General features: G+C 39.3%; 1 protein-coding gene across 9 annotated transcripts in view; it reads left to right on the top strand.

Annotated features, from left to right (window-relative positions):
• Window positions 1–796: 796 nt before the first annotated feature.
• The window catches only part of Nalcn (sodium leak channel, non-selective), a 317664-nt gene continuing 295391 nt past the window's right edge, over window positions 797–23069 (top strand). For 3 of the 9 annotated variants that reach the window (XM_029469215.1, XM_029469216.1, XM_029469209.1), the window contains exons 1-2: window positions 18345–18430; window positions 22629–22775. In XM_029469215.1, coding sequence (XP_029325075.1) covers window positions 18422–18430; window positions 22629–22775 — 156 coding nt within the window. In that variant the 5' untranslated portion in view covers window positions 18345–18421. Of the gene's footprint in view, window positions 1239–1504; window positions 1524–10304; window positions 10348–14314; window positions 14336–18344; window positions 18431–22628; window positions 22776–23069 lie in introns of those variants that run through there. The other 6 variants (XM_021181515.2, XM_029469211.1, XM_029469212.1 and 3 more) reach the window with 5 other exon arrangements.

Raw genomic sequence — 23069 nt, 5'->3', positions numbered from 1 at the left:
ACCAGTATTGAAATTATTTTTAATTTTATTATGAAAATGTTTAATCCTTTGTCTGAATTACAGCTTTTTATACAGTTGGTAATTCTGAAGTTTTTAGCAATTTGATGGAAAAACAATCTCACATTTCTATATATTGTGAAACACTGATTATTAACATGCCCCTTTAAGGAAACATCAACAAAAACCTACCAAACAACAACAGAAACAAATACTCCACAAAGAACCAAATAGGGTTGTGAAGATTGGTTTGTTTGTAAAGGTGGCAAATTAAATATATAAGGCTAGAAAATGCTTGTTTAAAGTGTGTGTGTGTGTGTGTGTGTGTGAAATTTTACGTTGGTTGCTAGAGATACAACATTTTGTGACAGGCAGTTGTTTTTCACTTAAGTTTCCTTTTAGAGGAAGCTTCATCTGATCCTTAGTGCTTCAAAGACAACTGCGAAAGGCATGCTTTTGTGTATATGTGATAGTGAAATCACAGGCTGGGAACTCCTGCATGATTGCTAAAACCAACTGTGGGCAAATAAACCTTTAGGAATGAGAGTGCAGTGGACGGTGTCTCCTGGGCCTGAACAAGGTAGTTGAGATGCAAAATGTCCCTACACTTATTCTACTGGATTCCCTACAAGACCTCAGCTTCAGCCTACCCTAGTGCTGCAAATAGAGTATAGAGTTAACCATGTATGAACACCCTTTATTTAGCCTCTATCTACATGATGACATATTTAAAAGACTGAAAAATTACTGATGTATTTATTACTTAGCAATTTCATACTTAGGAGGGCACCCTTAAGACACCACTGTATAAAGTAGGACTACAGTAGCACACAGGCCTAGAGAAGCAGAAGCCCCTAGAACAGCCTGAGAAGACTGCCCAGCTGTTGCTGAGACTGGCTGCTGGAGGAGAGAGGGAAGCCACCTGCAAGTACAGACCCTGGCACTGGCCACCAGCTGCGGCGGCGCTGCCTTGAGCATCCTCTGTAGCTCGCGCAGCAAAGCCAACTGCAAAAGGCAAGCGAATAAACGCAAGGCCAGGACTCCTGCAGCTCTCCCGGTGCCCCTCGCTCGTGCGGCAGACGCTAGTGCAGAACCAGCACGGAGCTGACTGAGCCGCCATAGGTGAGGGGCCGCGTCCCCACCCGCTCAGGCCGGCGCGCCCCGCACGGATCCCGCTTGCCGCCGCCGCCGCCGCCGCTGCAGCCCCAGCACCATGACCACTCCGCGCGCTGCGGTTACAGGTTGGTTATGGCCGCTGGCCCTGGAGGCTGCGGCGAGGCGGGCACAGCGTCTTACACCGGAGGCCGGGAGGCGTCCCGCTAATCCTTCGCTGGGGCCTGGCCTGGGCAGGGTTCTGGGAATGCAGGAGGCGGCAGACAGCTCAGTCTGGGCACGCAGGGAAGGGACTCTGGGAGCCACTGTGCGCTACTGTGCGCCCTCTGGACCCCCGTGCAAGCTGCTCCCAAGTGGGCCTTTGGAAGCCTTGGGCCGCTGGATGGGGCCTGCCCAGCCTTGGCATCCAGCAGGTGCTGGAGGTGGGGGAAGCAGGTGGCTGGGGGTGGGGCTGACATGCATCCAGACCCTCACTATGCTGGCCCTGATTGCTAATGGCCTTGATTGCCTCTGGCCTTCACCGGGGTCAACCCACAACTGGGAGGAGGGTTTGGGGAGTACCTCTGCTCCATCAGCTTTTGGGAAGGCCTTCTGGGCCTTGCCCAATCCCATAATCCTGCGGACTGCTGTTTGCTAATTTGCTCTCATTTTATTAATTGTTCTGTTTGAGCAGCTGTCATTAGAGTGGCCCTTATCAGCAAGCAAAGTTTGGTCTTGCCAAAGCAACTGCATTTTGTCTTTGAACCTTTAAGAGCCCAGTTTGGAAGGCCTGGCTAGAGTCTGGAAATGGGTCCAGAACTGTGTGACCTAGGGGTTAGTTATTTCTCTGACTTTAATGTTCCTTTAAGACAACATAATGTCCCCGAACCTGGACACTATGTTCTTTACTAGAAAAAAAAAAATCAGCTTTGGGCCCAAATTTCCAAGGACTGTATTGTGAAAGATGTGTGAACACACACACACACACACACAAACAGACAGACAGACACACACACACATGACCTTTGGAAGATTTCCTCAATTTCCCTGTGGGAAATGGGAAGTGAGGCCCCTTGTGGCTTTTTTTTTTTTTTTCCTGTAATCTCATCTCTCATGTGGGATCAAAAATTAACAGGTAGCTGTTTTTGCTTTTGTTTTTAAATTTTTGATTCCTTGTTCCATAGCTTCTGCTGTGTCTTTGTTACCTGGGAGAGGAGCAGGGACTGTGGCAGTTTCTTAACAGCAGGAGTCTTTTTATATCCAGATTGTCCAACAATCCAAATAAGAGCCACGCCTTCTCAGATCTCCACAACCTCAGAAATTGATTTCTGAATTGATTGGTTCCGTTCTGTTCTATGTGGGTGTTACAGTCTCCTCTGATATAATTTTGTGCCATTATATAAATCCATATAAGGAAAGGGAAAAACTTGAGCTTTGCCAAATAGCTAAAAGAAAAAAATTGTGTGAAAGGCCATTGGCTTCTCTTACCTGATCACAGGTGAGTAATGTACTTTTACTGGAGAGGATGGGATTAGAAGTACTATAAAAACAAATCCATAATTTGTGAAATGGTAACAATACAGTTACAACTTTGGGTATGGCTTGCAAGGATATTCAAGAGGGGGGAAAAAGTGCACATTTAAAAGAAGAAAATCTACTCAGAATCATTTGCTCACAGTTCAGATATCTAAAGGATTTATAGTGTTTTATTTCCCCTTGTGGATGGCAGTATGTTCCACTTGCTTTTTTTCTCTTTCCCGCATAAAGAGTGACTGTATGTGCCTGTGTGTATCTGTGGGAAAAATATTTATTTTATCAGTGGTGCTAAGATAATTTTAGATTTATATGCCTGGGTGGAAAACAAGTCACACGTAGATCTCCGTAAGGAAAAATTCAATCTCACCCATGATAGTCTAATGTAAGCCAGGTATTGAACTAGGATCTGGGTGTTCTGTAAAGGAAAGAAATGGGCCTAGCCCCTAAGAATCTAACAGGAAAGGACCCATGTATTTTCATGTGTGCTTTGTCAAGCAGTGAGGAGTACTCCATTCTCGTTTGGGTCTGGAAACGATGCTCTTATGCTTCCAGAGTCTGTAAATTATCCCTCCTCCCAATGGTATCTGCTTTAGAACTTGAATACCTATCCAGTCATATGAGTCTCATCCATGTCAAGGACTTTCCCAAGAAGTTTTGTGCCTTCATAACTTTCCCTGTACAGACGATGTAATATTTTGAATATGTGTTTTCTTCTAAATATTTCTTATATATTTTTGATATTATAATTACATCATTTCTCTCTTCCCTTTCCTCCTTCCAATTCTTCCCATATACTCCTCCTTGCTATCTTTCAAATTCATGGCCTGTTATTTCATTATTGTACATGTTTACATATGCATATTCATATGTATAACTAATTATAACCTACTCAGTCTATATAATGTTGCTTGTGTGTATGTGTTTAGTCTGACCATTTGGTATTGGATTACCACTTGGTGTGCTCTTTCCTATGCAAGACCATTTACCCTCCTTTCAGCATTCCTGAGTAGTCCTCTCAGCATTCCTTAGTGGTTCTTGGTGTACTGTCTACAATAGCATACCCATTGCTGTTGTCCTTGTTCAACAGGCGTTTATGCAGTCATGTTGGTAAAACTAAATAGGGTTTTAATTTAAATAATAAAGGAAATAGAGGCAAAACATAGGAAAAAAGAGACATCCATATAGTTTTTTTTAACAACCTAATACAAATGATTACAACATTCACATTTTTAGTAGCCTTAATAGCCTTGTTAAATTCAGAATTTTGCATAGCTGTGGTCATAATGTTGATCAGTCTTTATGCCATTGGTTTTACATACTATTTTTTTATAAACATTTGAAGTATTTCTATATAGTTTGCTTACTTTAAAACTTTGTAAGACTATATAGCACTATCCTCAACAAGCATAGCCTCACTTGATAGACTGTTACATCTGTCATTGGCTACTTGTTGCTTCTTCTTTTTCATAGGACATAATGATACATTAATCAAATGCTATCTTAAGTGTTTCTTTTTTCTGAAAAATTATTTAGTATTCTTAGCAGCTGAGTTATCACTTCAACCCCATAAAATATAATTTTAAATATAAGTACTATATTCCATGCTTTACATATAAACCTGACATTTTAAAAACATGTGTGAGTGACATTCCCTCTGGAAATAAATAATAACCTGACCTTATGACCTTTGAGCTATTTAGATTTGTGAGAAATTCTCCTGTAAACAAAGTAACAAAATTAAACCTTTATATTGAAATGCAAGAATTTTTAGGCAAAATAGGGGTGTTGCTCAGTCTAATGTTTTGCTTTTTCCTTTTTTTAACATAAACTTCAAATAAGTGAACAAAGGAATTTTATTTAAAACTGTGCACCCACAAGTTGAGGAAGAAAAGGAACATAGATTCTGGACCTTAGAAACAAAGCCTTTGGGTTGAGTCCATAGAGATGCTACAGTTTACAGCTCTCTCTAGGAGAGTCTTACAAACAGAAGAAAGAGAAATTCTAGAACAACCTCCTAATGTTAGGACGGTGATGATTAACCCTGGACACTGGATGTTAGTGAGACAAATGCTTCACTTCTGAAGCATTTTCCCCAGCAGGTCCCAGGGCAAGAAGAGCTAGACCCAAAGGAATATGCTCATCTGTCAGGGACTGAACCAGTTAGTCCAGAGGAGGAGCAGGTGCAGAGCTCCAGGGACATAGCTAAAGAAGATTAGAAATACAAAAGACCAGAACCCTGTAGCCAAAGGAGTCATTTGTGGGGAGATCAAGAGGGAAAATTATATCCAATTATACAAAGGAAAGAGATGAAAGGAACACTTTGTCTGCAGAGAGGATGGCATGTCTGGAAGATGGCCAACAAAGACATACACACATGCTCTTCATGACCAAGAAAACAGCACAAATGGAACACAGCCATGTTTCAGAGTGAAATAAGATCATTTTCCACTTTTAGATAAAAAGTATCCAAATACACGGATCAAAATAGGCAGTCATGTGCCAGGAAAAATAAATAGAGCAGAGCCAATGTCTACATATAGCCTGGTGAAGACTGAATTTGAAAATGAGAAGGAAAATAACTCATCAGCATTCTGACCAAGTGTTTGATTTCTTTTTAAATTATATGTGTGCAAATTTCAGACTGACTTGATACTCTCTATCCCAAGTTGTCAATAAACAGTAAAATAATATTCTAAAAATGAAATGAAAAAAATATTACAGAACAATTACTGTATAGGCTCAAATAAAAGAAGATGCATACAAGGCTTGAAAGCAGTGAGATTGAAGTACATGAATATCAGAAAATCAGTTAAATAAAGAGAAAAATTACTTTGAGGCACTTATATTTGCTATCTTCAATAAAGTTCTGAGTGCAGATTCCTTACAAATATAAACTTAGCATTATAGAATGGATATTTTAAAGTATTGTTGATAGCTAAAAGTAATATGGGTGGGAAAAATGTGGCTTGGAAATTTTGTGGCTTCTCACAGCTCTGAGAGCTAAAAGGACATTAGGAATGAAAACTCCAGGTGAAGAAGCAAAGAAAATGGAAAAATGAGAACTACAAAGGAAAGAAAAATGTAAAAGCTGGAAATTAATTGGGTGAGTTAATAGTAAAGTACAAAAGCTCTGTATCAGGCAGATAACAAGTGTTACATTATTTCGAGTCCTTAGTGTATATTAATATTTCTGTGGCATATTTTTATTGTGAGTGGTGATGAGTTTCTTAGGAACATTTTCTAATATATTCTCTGACTATACTCACCTCACAGCCTTTTCTACCCCTCCTTTCCCACAAACTGGCCTCCTTCCTTCTCTTTGACTTTTGCTTTCATGCTATATACATGCATATGAATATATTATATAGATATATGTATATATATGATTTTATGCATCTACAAACAATCTGCAGTCTACAAGTGAGAGAAGTATTGATCTGTGCAACTGGCTTACTTGGCTTAATATGATGATCTCCAGTTGTAATTTTTTATTGGATATTTTCATTATTTACATTTCAAATGTTTTCTCCTTCCCAGGACTCCCCTTTGCAACCCCCCTATCCCACCCCACCACCACCTCTATGAGGGTGCTCCCCCACCCACCCACTCCTATCTTCCCTCCCTGGTATTCCCCTATACTGGGGCATTGAACACCCTTAGGCCCAAGGGCCTCTCCTCCCACTGATGTCCAACAAGGCCATCCTCTGCCACATATGTGACCAGCACCATGGTTCCCCCCATGTGTATTCTTTGGTTGGTGGTCCAGCCCCCAGGAGTTCTGGGTGTCTACCCGGTTGACACTGTTGCCTCCTCCATGGGGCTGCAAACCCCCTCAGCTCCTTCAGTTCCTTCTCCAACTCCTCCATCAGGGACCCCGCACCCAGTCCAATGGTTGGCTGCAAACATCTGCCTCTGTATTTGTCAGGCTCTAACAGAGCCTCTCAGGAGACAGCCACATCAGGCTTCTATCAGCAAGCTCTTCCTAGCATCCACAATTGTGTCCAGGTTTGGTGGCTGTATATGGGATGGGTCCCCAGATGAGGCAGTCTCTGGATGACCTTCCCTTCAGTATCTGCTCCACAATTTGTCTCCATATTTCCTCCTGTGAGTATTTTAATCTCCCTTCTAAGAAACACTGAAGCATCCACATTTTAGTCTTCCTATTTCTAGGGCTTCATATGATATGTGAATTGAATCTTGGGTATTCCGAACTTTTGGGCTAATATCTACTTATCAATGAGTACATACCATGTGTGCTGTTTTGTGTCTGAGTTACCTCACTCAGGATGATATTTTCAAGTTCAATCCATTTGCCTGTGAATTTCATGAAGTCATTGTTTTTAATAGCTGAGTAGTATTCCACTGTGTAAATGTATCATATTTTCTGTATCCATTCCTCTGTTGAGGGACATCTGGGTTGTTTCCAGCTTCTGGCTATTATAAGTAAGGCTGCTATGAACATAGTGAAGCATGTGTCCTTATTACATGTTGGAGAATCTTTTGGGTATATGACCATGAGTGGTATTGCTGGATTTTCAGGTAGTACTATGTTCAATTTTCTGAGAAACCGCCAAACTGATTTCCAGAAGGTTGCAATCCCACCAGCAATAGAGGAATTTTCCTCTTTCTCCACATCTTCACCACTATCTCTTATTACCTGAGTTTTTGATCTTAGCCTTTCTGACTGTTGTGAGGTGGGATCTCAAGGTCATTTTGATTTGCATTTCCCTGATGACTAAGGATGGTGAACATTTCTTTAGGTGCTTCTAAGCCATTCGAGTTTCCTCAGTTGAGAATTCTCTATCTCTGTTCCCCATTTTATAACTGCATGGTATTGGTACAGTGACAGGCAGGTAGATCACCCAGAAATGAACCCATACACCTATGGTCACTTGATCTTTGACAAAGGAGCTAAAACCATCCAGTGGAAAAAAGACAGCATTTTCAACAAGTGGTGTTGGTTCAACTGGTGGTCAGCATGTAGAAGAATGCAAATTGATCTATTCTTATTTCCTTGTACAAAGCTCAAGTCCAAGTGGATCAAGGGCCTCCACCATACAAGCAGATACCCTGAATGTAATAGAAGAGAAAGTGGGGAAAAGCCGCCTCAAATACACAGGCACAGGGGAAATTTTCCTGAACAGAACACCAATGGCTTATGCTCTAAGATCAAGAATTGACAAATGGGACCTCATAAAATTGCAAAGCTTCTGTAAGGCAAGGGACACTGTCAGTAGAACAAAAATGGCAACCAACAGATTGGGCAAAGATCTTTACCAATCCTACATTAAATAGAGGGATAATATCCAATATATACAAGGAATTCAAGAAGTTCAACTCCAGAGAACCAAATAACCCTATTAAAATATGGGGAACAGTTGTAATTTATTATCCAGCATGCATGTTTTATTTATCTTTATGGTAGAATAAAAATCCCATTGTGTACACAACACATTTTTTTTAGCCATTGGTCTCTTAACAGACATCTAAGCTGATTCCATATCTTGGCTACTGTGTTAAGTGCTGCAATAAATGTACAGTTGTCACTATAGTATGCTCATGTAGAGTCCTTTGGTTATAGACACAGGAATGCCATAATTTGGCTGTAGGTAATTCTAGTTTTGTCCTGCTAAAGAGTCTCCATGCTGTTTCACAATCACTTGATAATTTTTCATTCCCACAGTCAATGTGTAGTGGTTGCTCCCTCTCCTATCCTTGCTAGCATGTATTGTTTTATTTCTGAATTATCACTATTGCCTGTTATTAGATGGAATCACAGTGTGGTTTTAATTTTCATTTTTGATAGCTAAGGATGTAGAGTAAGTAAGTATTGACAATATATTTGATAATTTGAGAACTATCTCTGTACTTCATTAATGTATTTATTGATGCAGTGTTTGAGTTTTTGCTGTTTATGTTTTTTCTCTTGAATTCTTTGTATATTCTAGATACTAATCCTCTGTCAGATGTGTAATAATAACCTATACTTATCATTAGCAAGTGTTAGAATGCTGGGAATAAGGCTGGTATTGGAGAAACTAGATGACCTATCTGTTGTGGTAATGGGAATAGAGGTGGATGACAGTTTTACCAGTAGGAACAAAATGCTAACAGATTTGGTTAAAAAGAAAAAAGATTAAAATGGAAAAATGGGTGGAACACAAGTAGTGTTTCTGAGATTATAGAATTCTGAACAATTTTATTATTATTTTGTCTTGACTACAGAAAACTAATTTTCAAAGCACAAGCTAAATTATTTTATTTCTTTTCTTTTTAACTGCTATTATTATGAAACCCACATATGATTTCTGGAGTAGAAGAAATATTTTAATAAAATAATTACTTAATACTTTTTATTAAATATACTGCAGTATATTCTGATCATGGTCCCACTCCCCCAACTTTTTCCAGATACTCCCCATCTTCCTACCCAACCAATGACATGCTCTTTCTTTACCTCTCTAGAAAACAAATACCTTCCAAAAGTATAAATTATAGAAGTATTTCACACCTAAGATACACATTTATATTAGCAAGATAAGTCTTTCATGTTTTATAGCCAGGAGACTTTAGTTATAAAACTTTATTGACGTTTGAAAACTAAACAATATGAAACGGAAGCAGATAGGAATCTTCTGAGCATGAAACATGAAAATGTTTTTAACCATTCTTTTCATGGCCTAAAGTGCAGATACTAAACTGTATAAGACTAAAGAATAATAAAACTTGCTGATTTGGGAAGAACTTTCCTTGAATTATCATTTTCATTTCCCTCAGTTCAATATAAATAGATGATAGATAGATAGATAGATAGATAGATAGATAGATAGATAGATAGATAGATAGATAGAGATATTTAATGGAGAAAAATAACTTCCCCGAGTGATCTGTAATACAATTTCCCAGTTAAAATATTTCTTCCATGTAAAATAATTTTATTCTTTGAAAATTTCATGAATATATTTTGAGTATATTCACTTCCATTATTCCCCCAATAATGACTAGACCGCCTGTCATTTCCCTACCTCTAATTTCCTGTCTTTAAAAAAATCAGTCAAATGTGTGTTGCCCAGATATTCCCTATAAAGAGCCATACACCAAAGTAGAGTCAAGGGTCACACCCCTAAAGAAAACTGACTCTCTTTCTTATAACCATGAGCTATCCATAGCTCCCTGGTTGAAAAAGAGGCTTGTGAACCTTTTCCCAAAACAAACTAGAAGACTGACTGTTTTGATCTTGTGCAGCCAACCAGGGTTCTGGGAGTTCAAGAGCACAGCAGTTGGCACTGTCACACCCCCAGAAAAGTTTCACTCTGATCATTCTCAACATCCAGCTCTAACAATCTTTGCCCTCTCTCTTCCACAGAGGTCTCTGAGCCTTTTTCTTATCAGGCTGCATAGATAGCAATATGCTATCAGTATTAAAGCTAGCCACCAGGAGGGATAATCCTGGTCATCACCAACTTGATTGGTCTATGTGCTGTGACTTCCCCTTGAATTTTTAGTCTGACATGTCCTGACAACCCTCAGAACAATAGTGTGATCTATTGTCATTGCTTCTGGTTTCATTCCAGAAGTACACTGTAAGAGTTTTTGCTGAAGAGCCCACACACAGGACATTCTGACACTGTATTCCTGTGGATGTTAAAGGATATCTCTCAGGAGTCACTTCTCTCCTTGAAGGATAAGGAAGGCTTCAGAGACTAATCACAAGATCCCATGGTGATTTTTAACTTTGACATTCTTTCCTTAAAATCTAATACACCTATGTTTTATTCAGGATGTCAAAGAGTTAGAAATGTCTGTACTAGAGGAGAAGACAAAGACTAGTTTGGCAGGTTGACTGAGTTTTATGAATAAAGGCTGAGAGAGAATAGTTAATCTCCATGACTTCCAGATTCCTCACTTTGTGGTCAATAGGGAATCTAAAGTCACCAGATATAGAAGCAGAAAGTAAGATGTTGGATTCCATGGTATAGAGGAGGAAGAAATGGGGGGTTCTAACTGCTGGTCATAAAGTTCAGTTTGGCAAAATGAATAAATCCTAGATATCTGCTTTATGACATTATGATGTTATCTGCTTTATAATGTTATTTCTATGATGAATAGCATTAATTACCCAAAGCTTTGTTCAGAGGAAATAGCTTATATTAAGTATTCTTAAAATATAAAATAATTTTGTACATGCATCCATCTGTATATTGACTATTGAAGAGTGAAACTAGTGCCTTGACTCTATTGGACAGGTGCTGTACCACTGAACTACCTTCAGCCTTGTGTTTACTCTTTGTTTTGAGGAATGAATCTCACTGAGTTGCCAATGCTTGCCTTCAACTGACCACATAGCCCTAATGACTTGAATGTGTGGTATTCCTGGGTCAGACTCCCTAGCAGCTAGGATACTAAGCCTGCACCAACAGGCCCAGTTAATAAATTCTTTGTTGTTATTGCTGTTGCTTGTTTGCTTAATTTGTTTTAACTGCAATGTCATATATAACACAAATACAGACTTGTTTCCCTCTGCCATACTATGCTAATTTGAACATATAAGATTATAAGACAAAATGGGGCTCAGATATGATAGTTTATTCTGAATTCTTTTACTATACTCAATAATGTTAAATGTTGAATTAAGTTTAATTTTCATTAAACAACAAAAAAAATATTCTCAAATCTTTTGTAAAGTAATTACATTGCTTTTAGCCTCATTTTAGAGAGAACCAGAGAAAAATAATATGCTGTTGTTACTTGGACTTTAGGGATTCAGCATAAAAAATAAAGGATACATTTTCTGTTTCTAGTAAGTAGTCTTTTGGAAAAGGACAAAGGAAGTGTCTGTCTTTGAAGATGGAACTTGGATGTGTTTGTCTGTCTGTGTGGTCACTCACCTTGGGTGGCCTGGAGTCCTGCTGGAAACAGTAAAGCCTGAAGCAGTCTGTTGTAGCAAAACAACATCTGAGTTAGTGAAGGTCGGGACACAAAAGGAACCCAAGAGATAAACTACATTTGGGAGAGGGAGAGAAGGATAAAGGGAGATGAAGGAGGAGGGGGAGGGGGAGAGGGAAGGGGAGGAGGGAGAAAGGGAGGGAGGGAGAGAGAGAAAGAGGGGAGAGAGAGAGAGAGAGAGAGAGNGAGAGAGAGAGAGAGAGAGAGAGAGAGAGAGAGAGAGAGAGAGAGAGAGAGAGAGAATAAAGGGGGAGACAGGAAGGGAGAGGAGAGAAAAAAGAGCCTACAATCAAAACCAAGGCAAATACTTTCAAATACTAAACTACACATTTGTTTGCCTGTGGATGTTGATGAATACACTGAGGATAAGAACTTCTTCAGAGAGAAAGCAGTAACTAGGAACACTACCTGACACAAAGCAACGTCTCACCAGTGTTCTCAGCTCTGAGGTGAAAAAAATAAAGGGTTTTACAAGTAATTACAAGGACCCTGTAATGGCAGGAGAGAGAAAGGCCAGCTACTCTGCTGCAACCCCAGGAATCAACATTTCCAACACATCTTAGTTCTACTAACATGGTGCTCTCAATGCCCTCTGTGATGTGACCTAGGCTGTGGGTCAGAGAAAACCACTCACCCTCCTAGAAGAAAAGGTAAGACCAGCTCAACAGAATTCTGAACAAAGGATCTCCAGAGGCCTGAAGGAAGCTTCCAGAGAGACCCGAAGAACCTGCCATTTCAGGCCTACAGGCAGGCATTCCCTTACTCAATTTCTTTTCTTAAATCTGGGATGGGCAGGAGTCAGAGACTCTTATCTTGTTCTCTCAGAAAGACAGAAAATGATTGCATTCATAAAGCCTCCAAAAGTTCTAATAGAAGCAAAGTATAAGGGGCAGACTCACAAGACCTGCATCTCTGCCAGCTTAGAACACACTAACTCTATGGGTGTGCCCTCTCTAAGCCCTATTTTTATGGTAGGAACTAGACAGACACCTGGTTCATTCAGACATGATTAGGAGCTGAAATGATCTATGCAAAGACCTGCACCCAATTCATGGGGGAAAAAAATCTTACCAAATGAAATGGTCTAAAGATGTATTTATTTTCTGTGTGTATGAGTGTGCTAGACACTTGGAACTAGAGTTACAGGTGGTTGCAAGTTGCCATGTGGATGCTAAGAATTGAAACCAGATCCTCTGGAAGAGCAGCCGATGTTCTTAACTGCTGAGCCATCTCTCCAGACCTCAGTTTAAAAATTTAAAAAGCACAGATTTAACAGTAAGTGAGCATAATTTAAACAGCACCATTCTTAACACATATGAAAGTTCTTAAGATTCAAAAATAAAAGTTGGAGAAGAGAAATGTGTCAGGGGTAAAGGTGCTTGTCAAAAAAAGCGGGTGACATGAATTTCATCCCCGGATCTGGTATGGATTTGGGGATCTGACTAATGGATTTTTTTTCACTGAATTTTATTTCAATGTCTGAGTACAACCATTGTAGACAGATATACATTCCTTGTGCCTCATGTTACAAGCATCTATTTCCCAGTCTGCATACTCATAGTGTATCCAGTTAAAAATTTCTGACAAGAAAAGCTAACTGTAGGAAATAAAGAAATCTTAAGAAGTGAGACCATCAGACTGGAATGAGTAAATGTTTCCCCCTCATCTTATAAATTTAGAGAAAATGTGATTGAAATACTCCAGATCATTTCTAGGATTTACTGTAAAAGTACAAATTTACTTTAAAAGTACAAAAGTAAGTAAAAAGTACAAATAAGCGGGTAATGATGTCAGAAACCAAAAAACAGCAGTTTGATTAGTGATGAGAAAATTGACCTTTCTTTAAGGAAATGAATAGACATTTAAAATAGACCAGTAGTGAAAAACAACTATAGAGTAAATCAAATAGTAAAAGCAAATTCAAAATTAGGATATGAAGGAGGTCTGCATAATTTCACAAACAGTAATGGGTGAGGAATTTATAACCCCAGATCTGTTAAAAATAAATCTTCATCCTGCTGTATGTTAAAAAATAAAAACTTAATTTTTAATTTGGTAGTTCTGTGAGCTGCATTGTCTTGGATCTACAGACGAGGTCAAGTTTATTAGTAAGCTCATTGGTTTATAAAATGATTCTTGTAAGTACCGAGTAAGCTAGTGTATGATATACTTAAGACAGTTTTTGGTACATAATGAGCCGCCAATAAACATTTTAATTGAAAGGAGTTTGCTTTTGCATGGGAATAAATATAATCTGGAAAGAATTGAACCAAATGAGCTTATGATTTTATTATGAAAACTTTGTGTTTCACATAGCATTTGTCCGTGTCTGCATGTGTATGTGTGCAAGTCTGTGTGGTTTGGTTTTAGGTTTCACTGCTTGAATATGTGTGCATTTGTGGTTCTTCTTACCTACAGTTAAACACACTGACTGAGGAATAACATCAGGTTTCATGTCAAATTTTCCTTAAAATCGTTTTGACTATTTAAAAAATAAATAAAATAAAATCAGTAATTAGGCATCCACTAAACAGAGGACACTGGGATTGATATATTTGAATTTCAGGAAATGCTGTGAGCTGTATACTAAGCTGCAAGAGCTCTAAGATGTCATGTCTGGAGGGAAAGGAGGGGACTCCAGAGAAATAATGCTAGACTCCATCACTGGTGCCTTAGCAGACCATGCAAATGATCTGGTCTAGGAGAGGAAGAAGGCTGTTGGTCATTGAGCACAGTGATTGGACACTTGTCAGAGCAAGAAGAGGTAAGGGATCAGAGGCTCAAGGGTTCATCTGTGCTTTGAGGGTAGAAGAAAGGTCAAGTGGGCAGAGAAAATGAATTCTGGATAACAGACAATGCGACAAAAGTTAACAGGATGTTTTTCCTAATTTAAATAATAGCATAAGACATACAGTGCTGTATGCATTTGCTCTAAGTGGAAATAATGTCTTCTGTCTAAGAAGGAAGTTGGCAAGGAGAACAGTCTAATGCTACAGAAATAATGGTTTTCCCTATTTCAGTATCAGGAACTAGTGTCCCCGTTTGTCTTCAAGATTTATTATGGTTTGTAAAAGTATGGTGCAGATTTAAATGTGAAAGCGGGAAAAGGGTTATTAGAAAGTCTTGTTCGGACATAAATCTTTTTTAATTCATCTATTTGTATGAATGTCTTCCTGCATGTATGTATGTGTGCTATGTGTGTGTAGAAACTGCAAGGGCCAAAGAGGGCATTGAGAGATCCACTACAACTGGTGTTATAAACAATTGTGAGCTATCATGTGAGTTCCTGAAACCTGGGTCCTCTGCAAGAACAGCAAGTGCTCTTAATTACTGAACCATCTATCCAACCACTCAAAGCATCACTCTTAATGGCTCTGTGTTTGGGGTTCTATGGCCATATTAAGAAAAATTTGGGGAGACAAGAAGTAGAGCCTTGAAATAGGAATTGAAGTTGCAATGCCCAAACCAATAAATTGGTAATACCAAATTCAATTAACTCCCAAAATATGGGGTGACATCAGAAACTGGATCTAGGAAGACATGGTTATGCTTGTCTGCCTTGCAAGGCCTTGATTTGGACTGATACTAATGAACTTGGGAGACAGAGATTTATTTGCTTAGGATTTTATATGCATTCCTATCTATTGGTAGAGAAAGATTTTTGAAATATAAAAACAAAAAAAAAAGTAGTAGAAGTGTTTGAAAATATCCATATTAAATGACTAGATGAATAGAATATGTATGTGAAAATAAGTACTGAAAGATAAAATTCATATCCTGTTGGAGAATAAGGACATCACTAAAGATAATGTCCCAAGGAAAAAAGAACATACCTGATTAGTGTTTTTCCTGAAGCTCAATGTCTGACACACCATGTGCGTAGCCAACATTTAGAAAAATGATTGAGTCTCTAGAATTGGAATTCCTAATAACTTTAATGTTTATCTCTAATTTATTTTATTAATTTCCCTGATTTTCCTATAACAAACTAGCACTGCTTGTGTTGACAAAAATAAAATGAAATAAAACATGGGTACATTTAATAATTTAACTTGAAGTTTAAGTATTTGGAAGTAGGAAGGGCCTAGACAGTGAATTGTCCTGGCACAGTGCATGAGTCTTCGTTCACCTGATATTTCAGAGGCATTCTGCAAGTCTACTTTCCCATGTCTCAGGAGGATAGAGTTAGCAGTGAGCTGCAGAAACTGAAGGAGCCAGTATGTTGGGGGTGGGAGTGGGAGAGCCTTTCTTTCAATTAACCAGCTGTTCTGCCTTCCCACCTGCCCTACCTTTAAATCAACTTTGTTACCTGTTATATCAGGAACATATATCAGTCAGGTATTATGGGAAGAAGACAAAATATTTTTGTCTAATGCTAAATCTATAACACCCACTAATGGTTGCAGTTTTGCTTTTGGTTTTTGTTTGTGTTTGTTTTGTCAGTATAATTATGTAGCAAGAAGAGAGGAACAGATTTTGGAAGGAATGATGGCTGTTCTCCCAAAAGCATTAAAGTGGATTTATAGTTAGCAGTTAGAGGGATGTTATTTAACATTTATTTCCTAAGATTTCTGCCCAAACCATAGCAGAGCTACAGAACTACTCAGCAACTATACACAGTTAAGAGGTGTGTGTTGGATGAGATAAGCAAATAATTTCACTTGTGTACATGAAGACTGCAGAATTTGTATATATCAGTTACCCAAAGCAGTGGTATATGACCCTGCATTAGCAGATACGGCACCACCTAATGAAGAGAATGAAATCAGTGATGGCTGCCTTCTTCAGGGATTCTTATATAAAATATGTGTTATGAATTTACCAAGCTGGTGTTTGTTTAAACTGTTCTCTTTAAATGGTAAATCTTTCAGTTATAACAAATCATACACAGACATTAAGAAAATGTTTCTGAGTTAAATAAGGTAATTAGGAGTAACAGATTGGCAGCGGGTAGCAAAGTGGGCACAGCTGGATGAAGGATTTGGAATAGCAGAGAAAGGCTGGAGGATGAGAAATAATGATGCTTTTAGCCAATTAGTGTAAAGAACACTAATTGTGATGAAAGTAAACCCAGGTAGAACCGTAGGATTCTCCATGACATATGAGTTTAAAGGAAGCAGGTGACTTCTAAACTCTAAGTTTCTTGCTACAAATTAAGCACATGCTGTAGTACATCACAGAGAGTGGACACAAAGCATTTGCTGTGTGGATGAATGTAAAGTGACTAAGTGAATGAAGGAATAACAGAGAAACAAGATGAGCTGAAATTCCAAGAGCAGTAGAAGTGTTCATACAACATTTCTTAGTTCAGGAAGCTAACAATGACATCACTCAGATGGAGCAGGTTATATTAGGAATATATATGTACATAGTACACATATATGCATGTAACAATTAGTAAATAAAGAGTCTATTTAGGGTTTGGAGGGAAGAAATGGGTAGAAGGAAAAGCTGTTGTTATATATAATCTTAAAAATAAAATGAGTAATAAAAAACATAAAGAAAGAATCATCCATAAACATGGGCAATCTTTTAATTTATTGCTGTCTCCTTCAATTTCTTTAACCAATGTTTAGTGTTTCACTGTGGAGGTTGTACACCTCCTTCACTAAATGACTCCTCAACATTTTATTTTACTGTAGCTAGCTGAGGGCTTTGAAGGCTTTGAGGATAGCAACTGGGATAGGTAGAGAGTGACAATCTTGTAAACTGAGATTCAGAAGATAGAAAAATCTCAAAGTCCATGTCTGTTATCTCCAAGAAGGAAAAAATAAACCACAGTGTTGCAAACAGCTCACAGCTTAAATAAACTGAATAATTCCATTTTATTCTTGACAAAAGGTGTTAATCAAATAAGAAAAAGAAGTGACAATAGATAAAGTTTGCAAGCATAGATTAACTAGTCTTTAACCATTTAATGATAACAACTAAGCAGAATACATTTTCTCTCTGAGTTGCTGCTAGGTAGTTATGAGTAAAAAAGATTCATCAATATACGTGTTATAACTATGCAGCCTCTCCCAAAATTAAACTATTAAACATTGACTTCTAATAAACGTATAAAGGCTTTTGAAGGACATGATTTTTAAACCTGGTGCACTGCCTTGTCAAGGAAACTCCTGGAAACAAAATAGATATATTGACTTACTAGTGCATAATAGTGATAAGGAAAAAATACACAAAAGCAGTTTCCATCAAAATAGAGAGCTCACCTAGGGTAATTAGACATACACACTGGTCTTTCTTTATCGGCGTAATAATAATCTCCTGTGCTCTGTTATATTGACTAAACATGAACAAGGGTGTCTAACATCACCTAGTGCAAAGGAAAATTGCTACAAAAAAAAACCCAAATTAATATAAGATTCATTGTGCATTTGTGATTTGAATTCATTTTATTGCTTAAATCTTTTTTTCTTTTACTTAAAATAGATTGTTTTTCTCATCTACCATATCCTGATTGTGTTTTTTTTCCTCCTTTACTCCTCCCAGGACCTCCTCACCTCCACTCCCAAATCTGGATTTATCCCTTTCTGTTTTTCATTAGAAAACAAATAGACCTCTAAGGGATAATAATAAAATTACATTTAAGAAAAGGAAAAAGCCCTGACACAAAATTACGAGACAAGAAACCTCTAGAGTTACTTCTGAGTTTGTTTCCTCTTGGCCATCTACTGCTGAGTATACAGCCTGCCCTTAAGAGTAAATTGTTTCCGCAGTGATGCTCTCTAACAAGAAATTAAATTTTTATTTGCAGGTGGTTACCAATTGGATATTGCTTCTGGGTTAGAGATGAGGCATATGCTCACTTCTCCTTTAAGCTCTAGGACCCCATCTGGTGCAGATCTGCATGGTCCCTGTACGTGCCACCTCATTCTCTGTGAGATCATATGTGCATTGATCATGATGACTTATTGCTTGAGTATTTTATGTACTACTCAATATTATTGAAATAGTCAAACTTCCAGTGATTCTGAAGCTCCTTGATAAGTTTTAATGTGTGTGTAGATTCTTTGGAGTTTGGACAGATTAGTTCATGGACTCTGTCAGACTTGGTGATGTGTTGGCAGAGGTTGTAGAGAGAACATCAATGAGGTGACAGACAGCTGGTGTCATTCAGTTATAGTCTAACTGTTTTGATGTATCAAATATAGCCAACTGGATACTTAAAAATAAATTATGTATATTTTTGTAGATTAATCAGTCAAAAGTCGATTCTTATTCAGGTAGAATATTGGTAATAAAAGATGCATGGAATTCATACCCATCAATCTCTTCTGTCTCTGTGGAAAAGTGATAGGGGTTAGGTTTCTCTAAAATTCTTTGTCTGATATTTGAATGCCTTTATAGAATCACTTTCTTCCTCCTTTGTCTTTTTAAAGGATTTCAAAAATATTTTTGCAACCACTGTCTGAATAAGTAGAAGCCTGTCATTTAAGAGACATCTCAAGTTAAGGCTACCAGATGTCACCTACCCCCACTTCACAGTAAATCAGAGACTAAGTATCATTTGAATATTTTGCATACATTTCCGTGGGATATCAAGAGTCCCTAACTCAAATTATGTCAAATAAAAGTAATTAGTGAAATCTACTGCAAAATCCATCTCTAAATTAAGTTTTCAAAGTAACAACAGCTTGGAACTACCTAGGCACACTTTAAAGACAAGTAACTTGATTTCCTCTGGGAATGGGAGGGTTGGGGAAAGTCAGCTTCTCAGATGGATGGAGAAACATATAATAAAGGACAGTAGACCCTCAAACACACAGAAGCATATTCAAAATTTCTTGTTCTGAACTGTATTTTACTTTCTTTCCCAGTGACAATTGCAAGCACATATATTTATACCCCTTGCAAATGAGTTTTGTTCCTCTTCTATCTAAGGGGAGAAACACATTGTCCTTGATGAGTTTTTTTCCTCCAGTTCCCTGGAGTACCAGGTAGTAAGTGAGTAAGTGGATTTTCCTGGAACTGAAATGGCTACATTTTCCTGACTTAGCATCCCCATTGCTGTCTCCTGCCTTCAGTTGTGCTCCTAAGAGTGCTGAGCACTCCATGGCCATGGACACTTGAGGTTTCACAATCATACTTGACTTGTTTTCAAACTCAAGTCTGCTTACATACCATTAGTCAAGTTGTCACCTGTCTCAAGGCTGGAATTTCTTATGCATACAAAAACATCAAGGTATCTCTTCTGAACCAGGCATGATGGTGAACTCCTGTCTCCCAGTATTTGAGAGACAGAGTCATCAGGAACATTGGCTGTTTGAGGCTAGCTTTGTCTATATAGCAAGTTCTATATAAGCAAGAGTATATAGACCCAATCACAAACAAACAAAATTGAAAAGCAACAACAACAACCCCCAAAATATGCTTTGTTTGTCCTGTCAGACCAATTTTAAAATTCAATAATATGCTACTAGAAATGCACCAAGAGATACTTGTGCAAAACTCATCACATAGTCATCTCTCTTTAACACTCAATCCCATCTTATCCTTCTTGTTTAAGTCTAGAGAGCATTCACATCTCAGTGTGGGGCCACATTTGTAAAAGGCTGAATTCAATGTGCTGGTTATACTGTATACAATTTTGCAAAGAAATGAAAACAGAAGTAAGGTTTGCCAAAATTTCAAAGCCAGCCACATCTACTTAATGAGTTCCAGGCAAGCCAGATCTATAGACTGAAACCCTGACTAAAAAACCAGAAACAGATAAACAAAATTTGGAGCTGAGACGAAAGGATGGACCATCTAGAAACTGCCATATCCGGGGATCCATCCCATAATCAGCTTCTGAACACTGACACCATTGCATACACTAGCAAGATTTTGCTGAAAGGACCCAGATATAGCTGTCTCTTGTGAGACTATGCTGGGGCCTAGCAAACACAGAAGTGGATGCTCACAGTCAGCTATTGGATGGATCACAGGGCCCCCAGTGGAGGAGCTAGAGAAAGTACCCAAGGAGCTAAAGGGATCTGCAACCCTATAGGTGGAACAACAATATGAACTAACCAGTTACCCCCGTCCCCCGGAGCTCGTGTCTCTAGCTGCATATGTATCAGAAGATGGCCTAGTCAGCCATCAGAGAAAGAGAAGGCCCATTGGTTGTGCCAACTTTATATGCCTCAGTACAGGGGAACACCAGGGCCAAGAAGTGGGAGTGGGTGGGTGGGGGAGCGAGTGGGGGACTTTTGGGATAGCAATGGAAATGTAAATGAAATGAATACCTAATTTAAAAAAGTTCAGTGTATGTTAATCAAGTAAGGTGTATTACTTTGGTCTGAAGGTATGGGGCAGTGAGCTGTGCACAGCCTGGTCCCCAAGAGCACAGGTCTGAAACCCCTGTGACCCTAAGGAACTGTAAGTGTTCAGCCACATCTCCTGTTGCAGCTACAGCCTCCCACACCCCTCACCCCCAGCCCCAGCCCCCTGCAGAGCGATATGTGGCCATAGGCAATGCCCCAAGCTTCTGGTATTCTGTCTGGACTCCATCCCCACAGGTACCTGGCAACAGCCAGGATGGCCCAGCTCTCTATAAAAGAAACTGTTTGCCCTCTCCTTGCTCTCTTACCTCTTATTCTCTTGCTCTCTTATTCTCTTGCCCTCCTGCTCCCCCTCTCCCCATTCTCTTCCCCCCTCTCTCTACAAGGCTATGGCCAACCTCTACTTCCCTACTCTTTCCCTCTCTCTGCCTTTCTACAACAAATGCCTTAAAACCATGGACTGCTTCTTCTCACCAGGACCCACTGTGCTGGAAAAATGGATCAGGTTTCCCTTTAAAGAGCCTAACCTCCTGCCTGGAGGCCTCCCTGCACTCCAGCCACAGCCACCACCAACCCAAGCCTCCTGCTGAGCAAGTGGCCTGAGCTAGCCAGATTCTCTCCTCCCCACCTGAACCTGTGAGAGCTCTCTCCTGCCTGCCCCTTTCCCTTCAGGCCAGGTCCAGAGTCTGCCCCACTCTGTTCTCAGCTCTTCTGCAACATACAATGTTGCCTGGGATGTCCAAGAGTGAGAACCTGATGTGCCTGGCCTCTGTGCGGCCCTGGGATCTCAGAACCGGTTCTTTCCCGGTACCCAACCGTGTCTGTGGTGGCTGAGAGTCGGAGAGACTCCAGCACGTCCGCAGGGACCCCAGACTGTGCCTTTCTCACCCCCTGGAGCTGGATCCTGCAGCTTCTGACAGTCCAATGCCCACCAAGTGGCCTGGGGTCCACACAGTCAAACTCTCCACCTCTGCTGCCCAGAGGCCCTAGCCCTGAGCAGACACAGGACCCCATTTTGTCACTTGAGTCTTGAACACAGTCCTTGTATCATGCTTCTCTTGTCATTTAATGGATAGTAGGCCCTTCTTAGTGGCGGCTAATTTTAGAAAGTAGTAGCAACATCTGTAGATGGTGGTGGTGGTGGTGGTGGTGTGTGTGTGTGTATCTGTGTGTGTATGTGTGTGTGTGTGTGTGTGTGTGTGTGTGTTGATATAGTTGACTTTAGTGCACTTGATGAAGATTTGACTTTAGAAGAGCAAGTCAACTTTAGACGATCCCTGCACTCAAAAATGACAAAGCTTCCAACTGCTGGAGCTTCTCTCCCTTTTCTCTGTGGCCTTCAGCCTTTCGGAGAAGAATAAGAGGTCGTTTTGGAATATGACTGGAACAATAGAGTCATGTAAATAACATATTAAAATAGTGGGAAAATACCTATTGTTGTGATCATGGTTGCAGCCTCACAGAGCAAAGAAATTTCTAGTAATCTCTGTGTGTTTCCTATGAGACAAGTCATTTTGTTCTGGATGTTTTACACCAGCTGTCTCTAAACTATTTATGAAATACATAAGGTTTTCTATTAGATTGGAAGAGAAAAATTGGATTTATTATATCAATTCTATCTCATTCTTTTTCTATTATCTGGATATGTACCTTTGTCACATACAGTACCATAGAGCATGTGTGTGTATGATCTACCACTGCATATGTTTATGCATGAAGACTCAATACTTTTGGTGGGAAAGGAAGTAGGTTAGGTGGCTAATAAGGCTTTCTATTTTCTTTTTTTGCCAGACTGTGGTTTTGTACCTGCCTCCCAAAGCTAACTTCAGCATGCTCAAAAGAAAGCAGAGTTCCAGGGTGGAAGCCCAGCCAGTTACTGACTTTGGTCCTGATGAATCTCTGTCAGACAATGCTGACATACTCTGGATTAATAAGCCAGTAAGTCACCTTTCTGAAGTTTGGAGAATCACATGTTGATATAAGGAAAATTTAATTCAAAACTCATATTTCTTTGGCTTTTAACTGAGTTGCAGTGGAAATTGAATGAGTCCTGGAGTCTGGTGATTGGTTTGGGTATGATTCAAATTGAAAAGATGAGGGGCTGCTGTGAATGTCTCCCATAGAAAGATTCAAAAAGTACAAGAGGTCTGTACTTTGCCATCCCAGCCTCACCCTGCTCTGGATACACTATCCTCAGATCACACAATGTAGAGATAATGCACTCCCAGGATG

This window comes from Mus caroli, chromosome 14 (genome assembly GCF_900094665.2).
Source record: "Mus caroli chromosome 14, CAROLI_EIJ_v1.1, whole genome shotgun sequence".
In the NCBI taxonomy this organism is placed as follows: domain Eukaryota; kingdom Metazoa; phylum Chordata; class Mammalia; order Rodentia; family Muridae; genus Mus; species Mus caroli.
Note: the sequence above shows the minus strand (reverse complement) of the source record. Positions and strands in the feature narration are given on the sequence as shown.